General features: G+C 58.6%; 1 protein-coding gene across 2 annotated transcripts; it reads right to left on the reverse strand.

Annotated features, from left to right (window-relative positions):
- Positions 1–422: 422 nt before the first annotated feature.
- APLP1 (amyloid beta precursor like protein 1) lies at positions 423–9,223 on the reverse strand. Of its 2 annotated transcripts, none has more exons than XM_040976645.1 (17): positions 9,008–9,223; positions 7,943–8,086; positions 7,137–7,269; positions 6,839–6,951; positions 6,454–6,587; positions 6,188–6,372; positions 5,638–5,768; positions 5,187–5,261; positions 4,289–4,447; positions 4,057–4,185; positions 3,336–3,435; positions 2,056–2,163; positions 1,760–1,786; positions 1,491–1,561; positions 1,221–1,283; positions 954–1,097; positions 423–875 (listed from the first exon to the last, which is right to left on the reverse strand). In XM_040976645.1, the coding sequence occupies exons 1-17, from the start codon at positions 9,140–9,142 to the stop codon at positions 777–779; spliced, it is 1,950 nt and encodes a 649-aa protein (XP_040832579.1). In that variant the 5' UTR covers positions 9,143–9,223; the 3' UTR covers positions 423–776. The 2 variants fall into 2 exon arrangements, with proteins under 2 accessions (XP_040832579.1, XP_040832580.1); XM_040976646.1 differs by having other exon boundaries at positions 1,760–1,783; positions 9,008–9,217.
- Between the last annotated feature and the right edge of the window lie 1,497 nt (positions 9,224–10,720).

The following is a 10,720-nucleotide window of genomic DNA, read 5'->3' on the forward strand; positions in this document are numbered from 1 at the left end:
CTCCTGGCTTCAGATCAGCACAGCACTGGCCATTGCGGTCACTTAAGGAGTGAATCATCGGATGGAAGATCTTCCTCTTCCTCTCTGTCTCTCCTCCTCTATGTATATATGACTCTCCAATAAAAATAAATAAATTAATTAAAAAAAAAAAAAACTAAAGAGGAAACTTGTTAGAACCGACTGAGTCCACACCCCAACCTTCTGACACAGGCCTGGAAGTCGCTGCCAGTTCAGCACCACGGAAAGCTCCCGGGAGCTATTCCCAAGCCTCTGGGTTCTGCCCTCTTGCTTGCCAGCCCTCCACCATCAGACTCCGCCCAGATTTAAAGCTCTCTGATCCCTGTTTAACAAAATGCAGGGGGTGTGGGACCGATGGACACCAGTGTGGCCTGGAAAGCATGAACACAGGACAGCCTGGTGGAGAAGAGGACTTTATTGGGATGTTAGTGGGGGAGACGTGGGAGGGTGAATTCCAGGGAACAACAGATACTGGGACCAAGGTGGTGGTTACTTTAAGGTGCAATAAATTAACTTACAAAATAAATTAAGGTGAGGGGGCTCCCCGTGGGAAGGCAGCTGGGAATATCTGGGGATTTCTTAGGGACAAAGATGGAATTGGAAAGGGGAAAGAATATCCAGCCCCCGTCACACAGGGAATGAAATGAGCTTTTCAAGACCCCACCCCACCCCCATTCTGGGCTGGGAGTCGGGTTCCCGGGGGGCTCCTGGGGAAGAGGGAAGGTATGGGCTCAGCTGAAGGCATGAAGGGGCCGGGCTCAGGGGCGTTCCTCTAGGAAGCGGTAGGTGGGGTTCTCGTAGCCATGCCGCTGCAGTTCCCGGAGCTGCTGCTCCTCCAGGGTCAGCATGGGGTCCACCTGCAAGATGGGTAGGGCCGAGGTCACAGAGCAGACCCCCACAGCCTGTGCATGCCCACCTGGCATCCTGGGCCTCACCTCTACCACTCCATGGCTGATGGCCCCATAGGGCTTTTTCTTGCGTAGCAGGAGTAGAGAGAGGATGATCAAGGAGCCTCCGCCTGCTCCCATGATCAGCAGCCCGGACACAGCCTCCCGGGACACACCTGTGCCTGCTGGTGCCTGCAGGGAGAGGCAGTGAGGCAGAGGACGACTGGGACACTCTTTGGTGTGGCTTCCGGAGTTACCCCTAGCTGCTGACCTCTGACCTCTCCCTGCAGGTGCCCAGGAGCTTCCTCCTCTTACCAGCTCGTCTCTCTGAATCTCCGATGAGTGGGAAGGAAAACCCCTCGCAATAGACACATTCACCTGTGGGGGTGGGGGAGGAAGAGGAGGAAGGATCATGGATCCAGGAGTCTAGTCCTGGCCCTACCCTACCCCAGATGCTCAAGAGGGCACCCCTAGTCCTCTTCCCTAGGAGCCCCAGTCCACATCCTCAGCGCATTCCCTCCCTCAGACTGGGGAGTCCAGCCCTGTGTCTCCTCCCACAGGAGCCCATGGCTCTGCCCCACTCACCTTTTGTTCATACTGCTCCAGGGGGCTCAGCTTCTCTTTCCCAGGGGATACAGTCTCTTGCTCTGCAGACCCTACCCCCCAGCCCCAAGTTCTTTCTCATCCTCAAGGATCCAGAGGGATGACACCCCCTGCTCAAGGAAGGAGTCAGAAACAGTGCCAGTGCCCCCTCCCCTGCAGGTCTGGAGTTGCCCGTATGTAAACCCCTTCCCAGGGTGAGTTCAGGAACTCAGCGGGCTCAGTGGCTGGGGTCTGCCCTGTGAGACACTCACCTTTTGGGAGAGTCACAAGGGTATCTGCTGGAAGCCGGCAGAGGTGAGGCGAGGAGAGGGTAAGGGGTGGGGAGGAGAGGAGGTGGTCTTCAGCGAGGAGTGGAGGAATGCCCTCGCAGGGTTGGGCAGAGAGGAGCAGGGGTCATGCAGAGTCCCCCTCCCGTGCCCCCACCCTGCATGACCTCGGTCACTCCTCCCTGTCCATTCACGGTGATGGCTCAGATGCTCACAGACATCAAGAGGTCACAAGTGACCCTCCCCGCCGTCTGGGCTCATCCCTGTACAGGTTCACTCACCATCCTTGGGATCTGGGGGCGTCAGTCCACCCTGGTCCTCACTGCTGCTCCCGGGGGCGGCAGCTTCCAATTCAGTGGGACCCAGGCGTTCCGAGTGGAGGAGTTCCTCTAAGAGAAACAGAGCAGAAAGTTAGTCAAGGTGCTAAGTACGGGAATGTCACAGAACAAAAAACGCCATCCCAGGAGGGACTGGGAGACCCGGCTGAGGCAGAGTCAGGATGGAGTGTGGACTAGCACCATGTGTGATCTAGGAAAGCAGCAAGTGGATAGCAGCATGGGGTGGGATGGGCGGGCAGAGCGGCAGTGACAGTCCATGAACGCAGCTTACTTAAACGCCAGGGGAATTATGTTTTGGCAAGGGCCACCCAGCAGGAAGTACCAAGAGATCTGAGAGTTGTGAGAGGTCACGGTTTCTGTGCTCTGGTCTGAGATGCAGACCCTTCCCCTCAAAGTTGGACTGATTTCTAACCAATGGGAAAACAGGCAGGACTGGTGGTGTGGCACAGCAGGTACAGCCGTCACCTGAAGTGCAGCATCCAATAGGGATACCGATTTGTGTCCCAGCTGTTCCACTTCCAGTCCAGCTCTCTGCTAATGTGTCTGGGAAAGCAGCAGAAGATTGTCCAAGTGTTTGGACCCCTGCCACCCACGTGGAAGACCCAGATGAAGGGCTTAGCTCCTGGCTATTGCAGGCATCTGGGGAGCGAACCAGTGAATGGAAGATTACTCGCTCTCTCTCTCTCTCCGTAACTCTATTTTTCAAATAAATAAGTAAATCTTTAAAAAAAAAAAAAGAAAAGAAAAGAAAAGGAAGAGGAGGGAGAGAAAAAGATGGACCCAAGTCTTAAGAATACCCGAGTGTATCTGCTTTCGTGCTAGAAGAAACCTGAACCACCACGTGTGACATCCAGCTCTGCTGCATGGAGAAGCCACACTGCATGGAGAAGCGAGGCACTGAGCTGACTTGGAGAGGGAGAGAGAAGCCATCTCGCAGAGCCTCCAGCCCCCAGAGGATCTGCTAGCTGACTTTACACACTTCTCTACCAGAAGAACCACCCGGCTGAACCCAGGCCAGCGGACAGGATGGTGAACAAACACATTGATCACCGGTTTCGATCTGTAAGTTCTGGGGGAGTTTGCTACACAGGAATACATAACTGAGATGGGTGGGAGGCGTTGGAAGGCATGGGTCAAGGTCTTCCCTGAGCAATCTGGAGTGAGGGGTTGGAGGTCATGGTCTTCCCTGAGTGATCTGGGAGCCGAGGGTAACAGACACTCACGGATCTGGGGCCGTAGCTCCTGGGCCAGGTGAGGGTTCTGGTCAAGCAGGCCCAGGCTCTGGTTCATCCTTTCCTCAATCACCTGAAGGTGAGTCTGCACCTGTGCAGGAGTGGACAACAAAGGTGACCAGAGCCATGCAGGCTGGAGAAGCGGACAGGGAGGTGGGATGAAGGGTCAGGGATCAGGCCAGGGAGGAAAGGAAAATGCCAAAGGAGAAACAGGACACAATGAGGAGGCTTGGGAAAGGAAATGAGGCGCAAGGCAACAGGGTGAAGTGGGGCAGAGGAGACAAGGTGGGACACAAGGAACGAGGCACTGGGGAACGGAAGGGCAGACAACAGGGTCTGAAGGACAGTCGGAGGAGAGCTCAGGGACAGGAAGTGAGACTGAGGGGGCTACAGGAAGGCAAGGCTTGGGAGTTCTGGAAGCACAGGACGGAGTATTGCACAAGCAGGAAGAGGAAAGAGGAGTCAGAATTGAGAGCATGGAACAGAGGAAGATAAGCGTGGATAGGGAGAAAGAGGGGCTATGGGTCAAGACAGAGGCGATGTGGGGATAGACAACTAGAAACCCAAGGGATAGAAAATGAACTTAAGGGATGGGAAGGGGTCTTGAGCTGCTTCTAAAGACAGAAAGAGGGTAAAAAGGACAGGGAAGGACTGAGGACTGGGATCTGAGAGTGGCAGAGCCTGGGGCGGGCACAGGAAAGTCCTAGAGCACCTGGAAGCGCATCTGCTGGGCCTTCTCAGGGTCCACGGCAGCTACGTGCTGGTAGTGCCGCAACGTGTGCCTCTGCTCCTTCTGCTCAGCACGCAGGTAGCGCCGTAGGGCCAACAGGACTCGCTCTGCCTGTGGGAGGCAGGGACACAGGTTGCCCAGGTCCACCCCAGCCCTTCTCACCCTCCGCTCTTTGTCCCTCATTCCCCCACACCCACTGCCACTATCCCCCTACCTGAGGCGGATCCCCCTGCAGCGCTGCCAGGAAACCTTCCAGGGCAGCCCGGCGCTGGTCATTGATGAGGGCAATGACGCGGGTGGCATGGGTCTCCACCAGGCGCTGTCGCTCCCCAGATACCTGCTCCTCCAAAGTCTGCAGAATGGACTGGAAGTGCTGGTATGGGGAGAGGATAGAGGGGGCAGAGGGCCAGAAGAGATGAAGATGGGTAAAAGTCTAGGCCAGAGAGAGTCTGGAAAGGCAGGGCTACAGGGACAAGCAGGTGGGGTGCTGCGGGTATCAGACCAGGGCAGAGGCCACTTGGAGTTGGATTAGGTCAAAGCAGATGGGCTGGACGGGTAGAAACAGGACCAGGTAGATTGGGGTGGGATTGGGTCCATGGGAACCCATTTAAGGGTACACATTATAAGACCAAGAAGGAACAATTTGGGAATGGATTTGGCCCCTGGTAAGAAGCCAAGTTTTGGAAGGAGGCTGGGCTCTAGCTCTGGAGCCGGTCACCCTGCAGACAGATTGGGCCTAGGTGAGACTCAGAGGAAGCTCAGGGTAACCTGAGTGGGGTCTCAGATCTCCACAGGGGGGGCACTGCTGATAAAGGGGTGTTAGGAGAGACCCAGAGCTGTGAGGCTGGGCTTAAGAAAGAGTGGCCAAGTAAGATGAGAGGGGCAGGCCCAGAGTTAGAGAGCAGGGCCTAACAAGACAGGCTCAGAGGGATCCAGCTCCCCAAGGGAGGGCAAGTTAAGACATGGGGTGAAGCTGCCCAAGAGGAGGAGGACAGTGTCAGGCAAAGGACAGGGCCATCTGTGGGGCAGGGCCAGGAGATGCTCCGGTAAGCAGGAAGGGGCCCAGGACACAGCCCCGCCAGCTCTCTGGGTAGAGTGTCCAGGCTTCCTACCTCGTTCAGTGCCTGCCTGTCGGCTTTAGGCAGATTCTTGGACTGGTTGTCAGCCATGGCCCACTCACGCATCACCTGGGGGTGGGGGAGGGATTTCAGCATTGCAGACTTCCCCCCTGCTGCCCCCAACACACACCTATCTGGTGAGTCCCTCCATCCTTCCTTAAGCCTCTGGAGGCTCCAGATCCCTTCAATCCCACTAGCTCTTGGGTTCCCAAAGAGAAATGCCCAGGGAAGTTTGAAGCAAGAATGTCACAGATCACAATTTCCATAGACTGGGACATCTCCGTGGGATTCTAGATGTGTCAGAAGTCCCTGGTCCTCTATAGGGGGCAGAGCTAGTGCTGAAGGCTCAAGGTCAAAGGTGGCTCAGGGAACCTCTGGAGGGAGTCTCAGCGGCGTTGAGGGGGCTGTGCAACGGAGGAGGGTCCCAGGTCCCCAGTGCCACTACCTCATTAATCTGACGCATCCTTCGCTCCTCCAGGTCCATCTTGGCTCTCAGGAAGCCTTCGTGCTCGCTGATTTCCCCAGGCATGCCAAAGTAAACATCCACTCCATCCGTGGGCCTTGGGGTGGGTGTGACTGCAAGAACCAGGAGCAAGTGGGCTGCAGGCCAACCTCCCCAGCACCCTTGCTGCCTGGAGAACTACATTTCCCAGGGGGCACACTGGAGACCAGCCTGCATTTGGTTTAATCCTAGCTGCTGCATGGCATCATAGGAGATGCAGTTCTGGACTGTATTTGCAAAGCTTAACACTTGTTTTCCAAATAGCCACTCCCCTTGCAAATGCCCCCAGATCATCCCATCCTTTTGAAATCCTCACCGGTTGGTTGGCCCGATCTTCCCTACTTTATGCAAAACCCTTTCCATGGCTTCCATTCCTCCCAACTGGGCCTCTCCCACTCAACAGGTCTCCCCTAAAGATGTCCTATCTCAAGGCTTTCCCCAAACCACCCTTGCTCTTGAGTGGGAAGGACTGGGGATCCAGAGACGGCCTCACCTTTGCTGACCACTGCAGGGGCGTGGGAGCTTGGCAGTGAGACCACGTCCTCGTCCCCTTCTTCCGCCTGTGGTGGCTCCACGAAGTAATCATCTACCAGCTGCGGGAAGGAGTCCTCCTCTTCCTCCTCCTCCTCGCCTCCCTCAGTTCTGCCCCCTGGGGGCCAGGAGCGGGTGGAGGGGTCACTGTGGGAGCAGAAGACCTTGGCAGTAAGAACCTGGCCAGGCCTGCAGGGTTGGGGGACTGGAGGGTTCCCACCCACTCACCCATCTGCCATCCCAGCTGGGTCAGGGGTCACTGGAGGCGGACAGCACACATACTCCACACCTCGGAACCGATCCGCGCCACAGGGCAGAAGCATGCCCGAGCCATGCAGGATGAGGCCTTGGGAGCTGCAAGCCTGCGGGAAGAGTGGGCCCAGATGCCAGGATTGTGGGGTCAGCTGCGGGGAGATGGGGAGTCTAGGGGCCTGGGGTTTGGGGGCCTGGAATCTGGGTTCTGGTGGAAGAGGCTGGGGGATGGAGTTCCTGGATCCCAGGGAGGGCAGGTGTCCTGAGGTCCAGACACCAGTAGAGATGGGGAGGAAGGGCCCTAACTCCTGGTTTCTGGGGGAGTCGGAGGAAGTGGGGTTCAAAAGGCTGTGCTCCTAACCTCCTGCGCCTCCTGATGCCTCCGGGCGGAACTCTCACACTGGTCCATGCGTTCCTGGTGCAAGAACCGGCAGCCTTCGGGCACCAGCAGGGCCTCGCTCACAAACTCACCCGCTGGGAGAGGGAGGGAGACCCCAGTGAGCCCCTCCCACAGCCACCAGCCTTGTAATCTAGAGAATTTCGTCACCAGAGGCTTCCTTCTCCACTCTATTTGGGTCCCAGGCACCCAGTGTCCAAAATCTCACCTCCCACCTCTGGGACCCCCATCAGCCACCACCCCGCCGCCCCCCAGGACTCACGCAGGCAGCGGAAAGGCACGACTTGGTGGTGGGGATGGACGCAGCGGCCACTCCGCACACCCCCGCACCAGCGCTCCATGGGGATGGCCTGGGTAGCCTGCTCGACACGTGCAATCTGCAGTTCCGGATACATCTGGCGGCAGCAGGTGGGAGGTCATGAGCCCACTGTCCCACCCGCCACCAAGTCACACCATGGTTCCTGTCCCTTTATTAGTCATGGGTGTTGGTAAGGACATCTTCCTGGGTTTTCCGGCTTCTCAGTAGAACCATCCTTAGACGTCAGTGCCGGAGGGCCCACTAGCCATGCCTCCAGGAGCTCCCTGCTGTCCTCATTCTCTCTCCCACCTGCCCTGCTAAGCATTCTAAGGCCACGTCCCTGCCATCCCTCCTACCCAGACAGGATCTTCCTTTATAAAGTCCTCCCTGCCTCTTTGTGCCTTTCCATAGGTACAGCCCTCAGCCCTCCACGCCCCCATTGGGCTCCACCCCCTGCTCCACCCTGGCTCCTCTGGCCACTCCCAGCTGTGCCCCTTACTCTTTACAAAGCCCACTGCAGATGGCCAAACACTGGCTTTTTCTCTGGCCATCTTCCTTACCAAGCATCCCCTTTGCTTGACTTAGGTTCTACGCCAACCTTGCCACGTCTATGTCGGTCACGCCCCCTTCGAGTTCCTAGCCCGCATCTCCCCAGACCACACCTTCTGGAAGGTGGCTTCCCAAGGCTCCTCCGCCCGCACCTCCGTTCCCCTCCCCAAACCTCCCCGCACCCTCCTTCTGGCCACGCCCCTCATGCGGGGCCTGCCCACCTGTCTGCAGTACTCGAGCGCGCGCTGCGGGTCCCGGAGGCAACGCCGAGAGAGCTGTGGGTCCGGCTCCCAGCGGCCTGTGCGCAGGTCCCGGTGAAGGGTTAGGCGCCCACATAGTCCTGCCACCTGGGCTGACCCCGGGGCCTGGCGGTGGAGACGGAGGAGACAGTAAGGACCCGGAGGACGTTTGCAATTTGGATCCCTTTTGCTCCCTTGGACACAAATATGCAGCTACCCCCCCCACTCCGTGCCAACCCCCTCCTCCAAGCACCACTCTCCAGCCTGCGTGGAGGCAACGTTCCCTGGGAAACAGCTCCCATGGGGCGGGGGCGCCCCAGCTCTCCCGTTACTATGGCGATCCGGGTCCCTGTCTCTCTTCACCCCGCCCCCCCCCCAGGGATTCTCTTAGCCTTGTTGCTTTGGAGACAGGCTCCACCCCCACCCCAGCGCAGCCGCACTGGAGCCCGAAGGGGTTAAACCTAATCGCGAGGGAGGAGGCGAGAACCCAGGCGTCCTGGCCCCTCCTCCCTCCAACCCCATCTCCGACTCCCGTTGCAAAGATGCCGAGCCCTGGCTTCAGGGCCCTGCATAGCTGGACACCAGGTCCTTGAGGACTGGAGAGCTCCATCCTGATTGCGGGGGGAGCAGGGGGAGGGGCGGTGTCGGCCGGAGGCTTGGAAGGCAGCCGGGGCTCTCTTGCGCATCCCTAGGATGCAAGGGGCCTGGATCGTTGGATTCCAGGGCCTCGCTGCCTGGTGGGTGTTGAGCTCGGGTGGGAAGATGGGCTGAGTCGCCTTGGGTGAGCGAGTCCAGACGGGGTGGCCTGACTTCTGGGACCAGGGGGTCTGGGAAAGCCGGTTCCAATGTTAGGGGTGGGAGGGGGCTGGGGCGTCAGGTGGAATGTTAAATTCATGAACACCTGGTTCTGTTAGGGACGCCTCGGGGCCAGCTGCCCTGATGGAAAGAGACTGCGCTTTCTGCCCTGGACATGTCCGCGGTCGGGGTCCAGAGGCCCCCATCCCCGTCCCCACCCCTTCCCCCCTCCACGACCCGGCCCGGCCTCACCTCGGCCGCGCCGGGACTCCCACCGGCCAGGCTCCCGACGGCGAGCTGCGCGCGCAGAAGCAGCAGCAAGACTGGCAGCGACGGCAGGCCCCGGCGGCGGCCCAGACCGCGAGCGGCGGGGCTGGCGGGCCCCATGTCCCGGCCCTTGCTCCCTCACGTCCCCTGCACTCCCCGCCTGGCCCGGCCCGGCCCCAGCGGTGACAGGAGCTCCCAGCGCCGCCGCCGCCGCCTCCTCCCGCCGCCCCCGGGCTGCGCCGGCGCCGCCAGCCCCGCCCCGCGCCGGCCCCGCCTTCGCGGCCAGGACAATAGCGCGGCGGCTGTGCGCAGAGTGGGGCGGCTCGGGAGCCCCGCGTGGGAGCTGCGCGAGCCCCCGCCCCTCGGGAGCCCTGGAGGCCCTCCCCTTGCAAAGGCCCAGCCTGGAGTCCGGGTGAACTCTTGGCCCCTAGGGATTGGGGAGATTAGACTCTCCCCACTCCCACCCACAGTCAGCTGGGTCCTTCTCAAGGGGTGCCACAACAGCGGTTCAGGCCCATTGGTCTCCCTGATCTGGGCCCACCTCCCTCAGGAGATCGGGCCTGAGGCTAGATCGCTGGACCTTCAGTTGCTGACACAAGGACCCTAAACCAAGTAAAACCCCAGGTCTCCCTTTGTTTTCATCCACTTGAAAGCTGGAGCAACAGATACTGAGAGAGGTCTTCCACCTGCTGGTTCACTCCTCAGATGATGACGCTAACATCCAATGCTGGGACAGGCAGAGATCAGATCCTCAGAAGTCCATCCAGGTTTCCCACATAGGTCGCAGGGACCCCAACATTTGCCCCACGGAAGCCGAATAGCCGAGACTGCAGCCCTCACTCCAACATGCGGCTGGGAGGTGGTCGTTTCAAGAGGCAGCTTAACCTGATCCACCACCGTGCCTGCACCTCACGTTGCTTCTTTCAGGGTGACCTGAGTCAGGCATTCAGCGTCACACCCATCAAGGGATGCAGCACCTCAGGACAAGGGTCTGGATCCCCAGCTTTGTTTTAAGGCCCCCCGAGAAGTTCCATCTTTCCACTTTTTCAAGTTCCCCAGCAGGGCTTGCTGCTTTGTCTCCTCAGATGAAAATTCTGTCCCCCACCTGGGCAGACCTGGGATAGCTCCACATGGCAGGGTTGTGTGCATGTTTCTGTTGGTGGGTGCAGGTGTGTGTGTGTGACCCTGGATGTTCATGACTGTGAAATAAAAGAGCCTAGCATGCCGACCACACAGCAAGGGTCTGAGAGGCAGCTCACAGGTTAGCTTCTACAGCCACCTCCTAGCTAAGAGATTTCCTCTTCCTCCGCGGAGTCATCCCTAAGACACAGTGCCTCTTTTACTCTTTTTATTATTAAACATAAATATTCTTCTTCTCAGACATCCACTCACCCCCCCCCACACACACACACAAGGATAGTACTCATCCTATTCCCACTCCCTGGGTCCAGTTCTTTCAGGGTCTTTAAGGAAGGCAGAAGGAACCTACATGATGGCCATGTTGGCTTCCCCAGGCGGAAGGGGCCATCTTGGCAAAGCCAGGTACCCCTCAGAATGAGGCAATCCGGAGAAGGGGCAGGAGTGGGGCAAGGGCTAGGCCTTTTCATCCGTCTCCTGCCACCTTTCTTCTCAAGGCAGGTGGTCATCTTGAAATATCTTCCCTCTGTGCCGGAAGTGACTTCTGTCCTGCCCCCTTTG

Source organism: Ochotona curzoniae, unplaced genomic scaffold, assembly GCF_017591425.1.
Source record: "Ochotona curzoniae isolate NIBS_2020 unplaced genomic scaffold, NIBS_Ocur_1.0 contig_2699, whole genome shotgun sequence".
Taxonomy (NCBI): Eukaryota; Metazoa; Chordata; class Mammalia; order Lagomorpha; family Ochotonidae; genus Ochotona; species Ochotona curzoniae.